Consider the following 11,410-nt stretch of genomic DNA (forward strand, 5'->3'; position numbering starts at 1 on the left):
CAGTGTACTGAGATGCGCGCTTATGACTGAAAATGCACAATGGTCCAGCATGGAAATTACTTTTTTTTTTCATGATTTGAGCATTTAGTAACAACATTTAAGAAAGTGATTTCAATTATATAAAATTGAATCGGAAGAACAGCTTTGGAGAATTTGACGTTTGCCCATTCAAAGAGATAGGAGCTGTACTTGCATACTGCCTGATAGGCGCTTTAAAGATGGATGCCGAGTGAAATGACGTGCCTTAGAAGAACTTTGACTAAACTGACTACCAACAGCAAACCTAGAGCTAACCTGATATCAGGTACACCTGAGCTGGGACAGGGGGTGTGGGTCTGATGTCACTGCCTGATTACTGATTATAAAAACCTGAGTCAGCTGTACATGGAAAAATGGAAGCGATACCAGCAATCGGCAGATAAAACTGGTTCACTGTGACCTACAATAACAGGACCAGTCCTGTCGTACTGGTATTCCCACACAACTGGGAAATAAAATCTTTCTCTAGCCCACCAAATGATGTCTTTAACTCCAGGGAGTCTGTTAGAGATCCAATAACATTATTATTATAAGCACCTGAAACCACATTCAGGACGTTGCATATGACATCATTTACAGAACCTAATAAAACAGCTGAGCTTGTAAAGAATACGGTTGCTAGATAGTGTACCACTGAAAAAAATATGGTGTACTGTGATTCAGCAATCATTAATCAGATGTATTGACTAAACACCGTTCACTATCACAGTCACAGTTCACTACGTACAGAGCAGGTGTCAAACATAGCTGTGTTCTCCAATCAGTCACATTACAAGAAATGTACTAAAACTCAGCAAGGTTGTGATCAACAGCAAACAAATAGATTTTCATTCATGTGTGTATCACAAAACTAGCTCAAGCTGATAGATCAGGGGCCAGTTGCGTGAACATATCCCTTATGTTAAGACTGTGTCTTGAGTACTAGTATGACTAGTATGACCAACTAAAGCGTTGTCAAGGGGCAGTCAGAGTCACTTTCTTGTAACAAATCAGACCAATCTACGTTTTTATATAACTGAGTCTGACTTGGAACAGTTATGAACAATCTTAATGAAAAAAATGTTGATGACTAAGTTGTAAGACTAGTCTCAGCCGTGAAACCGGCCCCAGGTTTTCCCTTATGGACAAACCCAAACAAATTACAAGATACAGTGATAAAAGGGTGGACACACCAACTTCTGCTTGAAAACTCCACTCTCTGAATAGTTTTTGAATTAAAAGATTGGAGTCCGACATATAAAAGTCTGACATATATCCGGCGAATTTTGTTAGTTTCACTGGAAGATCGAATTAGTAGAGATGATGTGGTCAAAAAAAAAAAGTAAAATGAAAAACAAAAAAGATCCTTAACCTGCATTTACAAAATAGATAAGGTGACTTTAATTCCAACTTTAAAGATCACATCTTTAAAATGGACAATTGTGTAATGACAAATGGGTGTGCCAAATGCATGTCTCAATGTGCTACAGTCTAAACCAACAAAATTTTCATCCAAAATGTGAAATAAAAGATCAAAGTGTGCACATGCATGATGTGTACACACTAATCTGAATTACATTTTTTAAAGTTGGCATAAAGTGGAATTTGCAATAGTCTTTTCTTCCCTGTTGTGTGATGTACTGTAGGCCTATAACTGTGGGGCCGTTTTCAACTAAAAAACGTAAAAATTTGTATGCATTTTGGCCATTCATTTACAAGACAACTGCGTTCTTGGGCCCTGAAACGCAAACTTTTGAAACCAATACCATTATCGTCTCCGTGTAAACTACAAAAATGTGAATTTGTGAAAATGGTGACTGCATGCGCATTACATGTTCAGTCAATAGGCGTAAAGTGTTTCTTTACAAAGTGACATCGCCAACTACTGGAATGGGATGAATAATACAATAATAAAATAGTGAAATAATAATAAAATGAATAATGAATAAATGAATAATAAAAAAAGAGTTTTTAATTAGTTTTCGGTGTGAATTGGGATACTTTTGAATGGTGTCATCTGTAAGCGAAAAATGAAAAGAAAAAACACCAGTTTTTACATCGTTGTCGTGTGTAAACGTACCCTGAGTAAAACTACGTCTAAAACAAGAAAAAAAATTGTGAGGTGATTTTGTCCAATTTTGTCCAGTGATTTTTGTTTGCTATTGCTGTGATCTCATGTAAGTGACAGATTGCCCCGCCCTCACGCCACTAAACACGTCATCAGAGAGGAGATGTTGCTGCAAGTGGGAGGGGGAAGAGGGCACGTGAATTAAAAAATAATAATAATAATAATGATGATGATGTAACGGATAAATCATTTATAATAAATCCTGCAATAGGTCTATTGTTAATAAGGATTTGTTAATTTTTATTTCATGGTGACTTCAAATAGCCACAGTGGCAAATTAGAAGAGATAGCGACGCGACCCACTAACGACGTCGCTCGCTTGCATCATTCATCGGGATCGTTCTAGTTTTGATGGGGTGTCAAGCCACACCTACCGTAACTGTTCTCCTGTAACGAGGACTTCGGCCATGCGCTCCAGCTCAGCAGCCCTCTTCTGTGTGCTGTTCCCAATGCCGTCCATCTCTGACACCCGCGCTGAATATGAAATCATACTCGTGAATGTGACAAATCAACGTTTGGAGGAGAAATACGCTTCTCGTGAAACGAACTGACATGCACAGCGTACTTAAATGTGTATTGGGTGTACTGAACACGCCTCTCATATATCATAATAATTGGGAGAGGCTTGATGATTATGACAGCTTTAATATTTTAGGTAGACGAACTGTCCAGAATGAAATGATCGAGAAAAAACACAGCGGCATAAATGTTTATGTAACACGCCATCAGAAAGATTTAAATCAGACTCCATAATGTAAGAACGTCAAAACAAACACGGGAAATGGAGAAACGATTGTTTACCTTATTAATGTCGATGCAGAGACTTCAATCAGATCCGAAATTATGTTTGCAGAGGAATACCAGCGATGTCACTAACAGAGCATCACCGTTCAGTTAACAGCTGAAACCTAGTCGAAATAACTTGTCTATTGTGTGCCATCAAGTGCCCTCAACCATCACATGCGTTTACATGCATGAACCGCAACGCTTTGCAATAAATCCCACCAAAGCATCAAACAGCAGATTATTTGTGAAGACAGAATCCGGCCGATTAATTTTCTTCATTCCATTGTGGATTGTTTACTATTCTCCAGTGAAAGCACGTTACTGTCCATGTTGCAGGACGAGTCAACTTGACCATCCTCATAGGGGGAGTCACTATGAGGGGCGGAGCCTGGGGCCCATCGCTTTACTCTCGAACACTCACTTTAAATGCCCAAAGATCTTAATTAAAGATTAAAAAGCACAATAGATGTGAATGTAATTTTTTTAACATATGAGTTTAAAATTCTTCTTCTTTTTAATTAAACTACATTTTACATATTATATATTTTTTGCTATGCCTTCATCCTTGATTTTTGCTGTTTTCAAACATATTTTTATTCTACACACAATGGTAATTCAGAGTAATTACGATTGTCATAAAACAATCGCAACAGACGCATAAGAAGTAAAATTTACAATAAAAAGTAAAATAAACTATTTAAAATGTTTAAAACAAATTAAATTATACAATTTAATTAAGCATTAATTGCCTATATATTTTATTGTTTTATTATCATCCCAGACCTAGACTTTGAATGCTAAAATCTAAAAATCTATAATTATTAATATAAAAAATATTATTACGTTTAAAAAATATAAAAAGAGTAAGATAAAGAAATCTATCTATCTATCTATCTATCTATCTATCTATCTATCTATCTATCTATCTATCTATCTATCTATCTATCTATCTATCTATCTATCTATCTATCTGTCTATCTGTCTGTCTGTCTGTCTGTCTGTCTGTCTGTCTATCTATCTATATATCTATCTATCTATCTATCTATCTATCTATCTATCTATCTATCTATCTGTCTATCTGTCTGTCTGTCTGTCTGTCTGTCTGTCTATCTATCTATCTATCTATCTATCTATCTATCTATCTATCTATCTATCTATCTATCTATTCTATCTATCTATCAAAAACTACGAATCAGTCCACATGTTGTTTTGATGTCCACCACAACAATTTTGTTTTTCTAAAGTTAGCTATTTACCCAGGACAGGCGTGTCAATGAAGAGCATTGAAATGGTACATGTTGTGTGAAGAAAACAGAAAATATATATTGGGGACTGAACACTAAGAATTGAATAGTGTTCAATTGCAGTGCATATTTTGAGCATTTGATAACTATTTTGAGCATCACAACTAAAATAAAATGATAGAACAGATTTAACTGAAATCGTGATATTTAGCGCCACCTAATGGACTAATGACGTTTACACACTATTCCGCACCCGCCTGAATACGCTCATTGGCTCGTGCTACTGTCAATCAACCGGAACCTTCTCTTCCGGTTTAAATATTGCGGGAAAGTTGAGCTGCGTGCTGATAACAGCACAACTGTTTATGGTGTGTTCAGTCGACCTGGATAAAACAATTTTGACAACATGAGGACATTAGAAGAGGTTCAAGCCACACTGCAAATAGCTAAAGTAAAAGAGGAAGACCTGCAGCCCATCACTTACTGTCTCTCTTTTGGGGATAATGTGTCGTCGGGCGATTACTGTCTCCTGGAGCTGGATGATACACTTTGCAAACACATAGAAGGTGGCAAAAGGTGAATAGTGCTTCGTTTTAAGATCAACTTACCATCTCAGTATTATTTTAGACAGATGACGTTTTTAACATAAATTAGTATTGCATGCTGCATTCCCTTTTGGAAAATAAGTAACTTCACCATACTTAGTACTTATTACGGAATTTAAGAGTATGCATAAGTGGCAACTGATTGCATGTTATTTACAATGAAAAAAAAAAATATATATATATATATACACACAGACACATAAGTACTTAATAGTAATATATACACACACATAAGTAATATAAATAGTCATACGTCATGAAAATGTAGGCTAACGTTACTCTCTTGTAAGTACTCTTAAATTACCTTTTATTTCATTAATATGTATGTTATCTACAAGTACAGTTTTTTTTCAAATATACATAAGACTTGTTGTACACTACAAATACACTTCTTTTCACAAGGGTTGTTAATGTTTATTTGTCCTGAGTGATGTAAGTCTGTTTATGTTTCTCATTAGTCTTATAATCAGAGGTGATAAAGACGAGCATGCTGTTCTGTGCACCGAAGAGAAGACATACGACTTGAAAATTGCGGACACGTCAAATCTGCTCCTGTTTGTCCCAGGATGTAAAACGCCAGATCAGCTCCCCCACACCTCAACATCTCAACTCATGCATGCACAGGTGTCTGACTGGAAAAGTTGTTTCTGAAGTCGTGATTTTATTCTTTATAGTCGGTGATTATGGAAAGTGTAGTGCTGATTGTGTGCATTGACACATATGTTGTTATTTTCCAGATTTGGGGTTTTTCAAATAGTTATTGGGAGCTGAGAAAGCAGAGACCTAGGTTGAAGAAACTGAAGAAACTTCTCATGGAGAATCCATATGACGGTCCTGCGGTGGGCATGCAGGAGGAGGCGCCAGGAGAGAAGGTACACCAGGAGTCAGAGTTAGTAGCCCGTACTCACAATATATATAAAGGATAAACCGTGGCTAGCCGTGCATTAAACAATTTTAATTAATGCACGACAAGCAAAGAAACACCCCACGTGAACCGGAGTGCGTTCAAATCGTTAAATGCACAGCTATTCGTGCATTATCCAGCCTATACCATGGTCATTTTCCAGCACTGAAAAGTTAAATCTGTTGTTGTTAACATTTGACCAGAAGGCTAAAAATGATGGTTATTTTCATCAGTTACGGCACGCCGTAACATTAAATATAACAATTTAATATGTCAGGTAAATGTATCATATATATATATATAAATATATATATATATATATAGATATATAGATATATATATATATATAGATATATAGATAGATACAAAGATAATCAAATATTGAGTTATAGCATTCTGCCTGCTTTGAATCAGACACAGAGATATGGTAGTGCGTAAGATTACATTTATCTGGATGAATGAATTGTAGCTTTTGAAAGAGTCATTGAAAGAGAGAGCGATGTGTGTGTGAATTACCTGTGTAAGGCTGTTTATTGGTCCAATGAGGGTTTCCAATAATACAGGTGAAGGTCTCTGCGGGTTACTGTCTTTTCTTGCGGCAAAGTATTTTTGGTACCAAGCATCAAAGTACCAAGCATTTTGGTTAAATGCAATACATTTTCTCATGTATTAACTCGTAATTTCATCTGACTCCATAAATGAAAAGGGTTTTAATGATATCCGTGTATCATTAAATGTGAATGACGAATGTTTTACTATTCTTTTTAAACTCTTGAATGAAAATAATGTCAAAGTCAATTAGTATAATCAAATATAACAATTTAATATGTCAGGTGAATGTATCATTACAATTTCATAATCAATTCAATTCAAAGTTTTATTGCCATTTGCACAGGTACGTTTCAGTACAGGTACATTGGAATTCTTGTGCGTTTCTCAGAGTCAGGTTTTAGATTTAAAAATAGTATATATATATATAGATATAGATATAGATACAAAGATAATCAATGCAAAACATCAAATGTTCTAGAACAAAGAGGAAAAGGTTTACCCGACATTAGAAATGCGTGAGGCTGAGAGGCTCGGCTCTCAACTTCACGGGCTGATCTGGATACAGAAAAGAGCAACAAGCTCTCGTTGCGTTTCATATACCCAGACCTCATTTCAAATCTAAACATCGATTCACAGTGGAAATTTACGTGCGGGTAACCATTTGCTAGCAGTGGAAATTTGCATTCAGACAAATGGCAGGAAGGTGTTAACTCAAAGAGTTATTTTCTTACACACACCCCCTTCTGTGTGGAAGATATTTCCAAACTCTCAAGAACTTTATTACCTTTTGTTTTACTTCTTTGGGAATGAGACATTTGTACCAGTCGCACCGAGACATTTCAAATAAAACCAAACATGTATAAAACTCGATGATAATCATTCACATTAAATCATTTAGATGTGTGAGTTTTGGGTCGAGGGAAAGAGATGTAGATTAGGATGATTCTGAAGTGAGACTCGCATCTCGAATGGTGGACAATGAGGGGGTCCATATGGTAATTTCCATTGTTCTCTCAGAGAGTAGGCTTCTCCTACATTCTTACAATTTTCCAGTCTTACACCTGTGTCTGTGCGCAGCGTCTCTCTACTAACAATGAAGCTGTTTCAAAAACAGATGTGTAACCCTTTTTTTGCTGAGAAATATTATGTAGTGATTCAGTCGAGAAGCTAATTTAATAAAAGTCGTGGGGCAGCGTTGACAAGGGAAGTTTCTTTGCTTCTGAATATGTCTGTGCGCTGTGTGATCTCCAATGTGTGTGGGTGTGCTTCAATGAAAACAGTGCATTATAGAACGGTGATTAAAGTGACTTGAACTACCTGTGCAAGAAATGCTTTTAATGCACACCTTCCAGCCAATCAGAATAGAGTATTCAGACAGACCATGGTATAAGCAAAATTTAGGTGTGTTTAGATGAGTTACTAAAACCCAAAATAACATCAAACATTTTGTATTTAATCTGTTAGTACACTATAGATGACCTTCTTGAGAGAATCCAAGCAAGTAGAGAAGAAATTGAGACACATCTTCAAAATGTTCATGCTTGTGAAATTGACGGTGAGCTGAAACTGTTTTTGGTCAGATTAAAAGTTGTCTTTCTCTCTTAAAAATGGATCAGAATACTTGGATAAGACCTTAAGTAGTGCATATTCTCTATGTAGTTAAAGATTTATATTTTGGATATGAAAAGTGAAATTAACTTTGGGTGGGTTGCTGGTATTATTACATATTATAATTTTTAATTGAGTTGTTAATTAATAATTCCTTATTTATTTTTGATTATTAATAACGGAGATTACTCCTTAAATTCATTTGATTTGTGTCATTATTCAGTTTGTATTAAATTGTCAAAATGCCCAATTTATGTAGAATTATGTTTGATTTTGTATTTTACATTAATAACACTTTAAACACTATTAAGTGAAATTATTATAAATTCTTTCAGATGTACTTAAAAGTTGTATAGCCTCTGGCAACTTCTTTCTCTGTAGTCAATCTTTTCCCAATTGTTACATTTTCAATTTTCAACTAAATTGGCAAATGTTTCAGTTTATTTCTTAATAATATATTGGATGCATTATCGTTGTGTACATGTTAAAGTGATCTCTATATTAATTCATAAAGCCATAGGTAAAGTGAACTGATAGACCTGTGTTTGTAGGATTTTGGAGGATCCTGGATTTTGATTATGAGATGAAGCTCCTGGGTCATGTGACCCAGCTGATGGACTCCGAGTCTTGGTCTTTCAACAAAGTTCCTCTCACTGTTTGTCTGGAAGAGCTGGGATCCCTTGAGCCAAAGTGAGTAAATATGAAAGATAAGAAAAGTGTGACTAGAAAAAACCAGATCAAATTCAGCCTTTAAAAAAAAAAAAAAAAAAAAAACCTTTAAAAGTTTTTGTTTTGTGAACAGAGCCATGATAGAACACTGTCTCAACTGTTATGGAAGATGCTACACAAGTGAAGGTCAGTATATTTTTAATTAATTAACATTTAATGAATAGAAGGACCCTTTATCTTTTTTTATTTCCATTAGATGATCAGGTGATGTTTGCTCTGGATGAGGACAAAGTATGTAGGGCCACAGCTCAGCTCCTCCTGCAAAATGCTGTGAAGTTCAACCTGTCGGAGTTCCAGGAGGTGTGGCAGCAGAGCGTTCCTGAAGGAATGAGCACTAGACTGGATCAGCTCCGGGTGAGGACTTTAGTCAGCTCAACACTTACACAAACATTGACTAACAACAGTAACATGCTCCTCTGAGAACTTAAGTATTTCTCAAGAAGTATGTTCGTGTCCATGCTTTTTGTCATTCAGGGTTTAGCTCTATTAGATCGACGCTCTAAACCAGAGACCATCTCGCTGCTGCGGGTAGAAGATTTGCCTGAGGACACACATGAGCGATTCAACAGACTCTTCAGCCTGAGAGAAAAATGGACACAAGATGACATTGAACCCTACATACAGTGTGTATTTTGACATCTGAATTGTTTTAAAGAGGACCTATTATGCTTTTTTACATTTTCAACTTTCTTTAGTGTGTAAAGTTGCTGTTTGAGCATGAAAAATGTCTGCAAAGTTATAAAGCACAGTCGCATACCAAATGGAGTAATTCTCTATATCAGTAAGCACTGTTTTTGAACTTCCTGAAATCCTTTGTCATTCGTTTTCTTCTGGGAACGAATATGTCACGATATCCCTCATTTAAAAAAAAATCCTGTCTATGGCATATGCGAAATAAAGCAGCGAGGCCTGGTTGAGTTCCATTAGTTGTGTATTAAAACTCGTGGTTATGGAAAGCGATTGGCACTCGAAGGTGTCGACCAATCAACGCAATGGTCCAATCAGAGCACATTGCTGTTTTTGGACAGAGGGGCTTTTATGGAGACACAAACTAAACAGTGTTATTGACAGACTTGGAAGAGAGGTGCTGCAACAATATAAAATATGTAATAAAAAAAGTATTTTTCGAATATTCATACATGAAAGGGCATAATTTGTAAAAGAGCATAATACGGCCTCTGTAAACAAAAAGGTTTTTTTTTTTAACAATACAATGCAATATCAATCAAAATAATTACTATTGTGTATGTTGGCAAATTTCTGAAATATTGCAATAATATTTACAGACATAACTGATTGTTGTTTCTTCAACAGAGATATCTGTGGAGAGAAGCAGACCACCGGAGCCCTGCTGACCAAACATGCCCGTTCATCTGTGCAAAATGGTATTAAGGTCTACAATTCAAGAAGACCTGTAGCAATTTAACAACAAAACAAGTCACTGTAAAGCCACTTATTGTTGTCTTTTATGTTGAGTCAAAAATAATAAACACATTATATATTGTTATACTGTGTATTGTTATTTGTACACTACTGATACAATAAGGCTTAAAATTACTGTGTATGTTTACAGTTGGTTTAATGTTAATGTTTTATATTATTATTTCTGGTGATGAATTTGTACTGCTTTGATTGATAAATTAAGCTTATAAGCTCTCTGATCATGCCAAAAGAATATAATCATATAACAATGAATATATTCCATTATATAACAAATCTTAAACCAATTTATTTCAAAGAAAATTGTTTTTCAAGCAAAACATTCCCTAAAAAGAAGCTTGTTATACGCTATCAGAAAAAAATACCTTTAGGGGTACAACAGCTTGTCACTACGGGAAATCTTTACCTTATTTAAACATAGTAGTAAAAGCAATGTGGTAGCCTACCTTGAGGATACATAATACTACTCTTATATGTATCTATTCAACTATGCAAAAAATAGTGTTGTATGGTTAACTGTCACAAAACCATGAAAATTCAAGAGATGTTGTTTGCAGAAGTGGAAGGAAAAAGGTGTGATGTGAATCTGAAATGCTTGAATGGTACCTGTCAATACCAGATTTCAAATAGTTTGAGAAGGTTTGAAAAGAATACAAGCTATATCATTTCAGATATCAGACTTTTTTGTTCATGATCACTCCATAGTGTCACAACCATGAGACCTGAAAGTACAATTCCCCTGAAAAATCCTGCATATGGTATGTTTTGGATTCTGGAACCATCATTGGATGCTGTTTGCTGGATTGGGAAGAGGGAGTGCGGTGGACCAGCTACACCAGTTTAGCTTGAGAACAAAACTCTTCTTATGAAAAATACGTTTATTCAAGTGTGCAGTTAGTAAATTTCTTTTAAACTAAAAATAGACTTTCAGTCTACTTTTATGTACTACTGTACTCCGAAATATACTTGAAATTGTAGTTTAATATGCTTGACTTATACTGACGGAAAGGTATAATTATATTTGGCCTATACTTGTACTCAATGTTTTGATTGAGATGTACTTAAAAGTAAAATAAAGTATTCAAATTATACTTGGCTTGTAGTTGTGTTTACTCTAGCCTAAAGTAGCCTATTAAATACTTTGTTTACATAGTTCTACATACTGTCTTATAAACCTATATTTTAAAATATTGATTTGTAAAGAAAACAGATATGCCCCTAGTTCTGAGTTTCTGAATTATTGTGTAGGCTAGTCAACTGGTGGTGTACAAACAAAGGAATCTATTTCAAAACTACTTTTTCTTTTTTCCCCACCATTGACTGAATTATCCATGCTAATCCATCCTATCCATGTTTTCACTGTTATGTGAACTACTCTATACAGGTAAAGACAATT

The 11,410-nt window shown here is 35.3% G+C and overlaps 2 protein-coding genes across 3 annotated transcripts in view; one reads left to right on the plus strand and one right to left on the minus strand.

The window, feature by feature from the left end:
• The window catches only part of deptor (DEP domain containing MTOR-interacting protein), a 40,214-nt gene extending 36,885 nt beyond the window's left edge, over nt 1-3,329 (minus strand). The window contains exons 1-2 of one of the 2 annotated variants that reach the window (XM_077209603.1): nt 2,948-3,329; nt 2,521-2,620 (exon numbers count right to left, since the gene is read on the minus strand). In XM_077209603.1, coding sequence (XP_077065718.1) covers nt 2,521-2,606 — 86 coding nt within the window. In that variant the 5' untranslated portion in view covers nt 2,607-2,620; nt 2,948-3,329. Of the gene's footprint in view, nt 1-2,520; nt 2,652-2,947 lie in introns of those variants that run through there. The other variant, XM_077209598.1, reaches the window with a different exon arrangement.
• A 1,154-nt stretch (nt 3,330-4,483) lies between these two features.
• On the plus strand, nt 4,484-10,081 carry dscc1 (DNA replication and sister chromatid cohesion 1). Its single transcript, XM_077209346.1, has 9 exons — nt 4,484-4,752; nt 5,240-5,405; nt 5,519-5,653; nt 7,702-7,792; nt 8,397-8,535; nt 8,648-8,700; nt 8,771-8,928; nt 9,049-9,197; nt 9,889-10,081. Exons 1-9 carry the CDS (start codon nt 4,583-4,585, stop codon nt 9,998-10,000), a joined length of 1,173 nt encoding a protein of 390 aa, XP_077065461.1. The 5' UTR covers nt 4,484-4,582; the 3' UTR covers nt 10,001-10,081.
• The last annotated feature ends 1,329 nt before the right edge of the window (nt 10,082-11,410 follow it).

Source organism: Siphateles boraxobius, unplaced genomic scaffold (assembly GCF_051911475.1).
Source record: "Siphateles boraxobius isolate OS27281-9 unplaced genomic scaffold, OSU_SipBor_1 12, whole genome shotgun sequence".
In the NCBI taxonomy this organism is placed as follows: domain Eukaryota; kingdom Metazoa; phylum Chordata; class Actinopteri; order Cypriniformes; family Leuciscidae; genus Siphateles; species Siphateles boraxobius.

Excerpts from the sequence above, each read along its gene's own strand:
- dscc1 (XM_077209346.1), top strand. The coding sequence starts at position 4,583 with ATGAGGACATTAGAAGAGGTTCAAGCCACACTGCAAATAGCTAAAGTA. Across the intron at positions 5,406-5,518 it reads CTCAACTCATGCATGCACAG|ATTTGGGGTTTTTCAAATAG; the intron begins GTGTCTGACTGG and ends GTTATTTTCCAG. Across the intron at positions 8,929-9,048 it reads CTAGACTGGATCAGCTCCGG|GGTTTAGCTCTATTAGATCG; the intron begins GTGAGGACTTTA and ends TTTGTCATTCAG.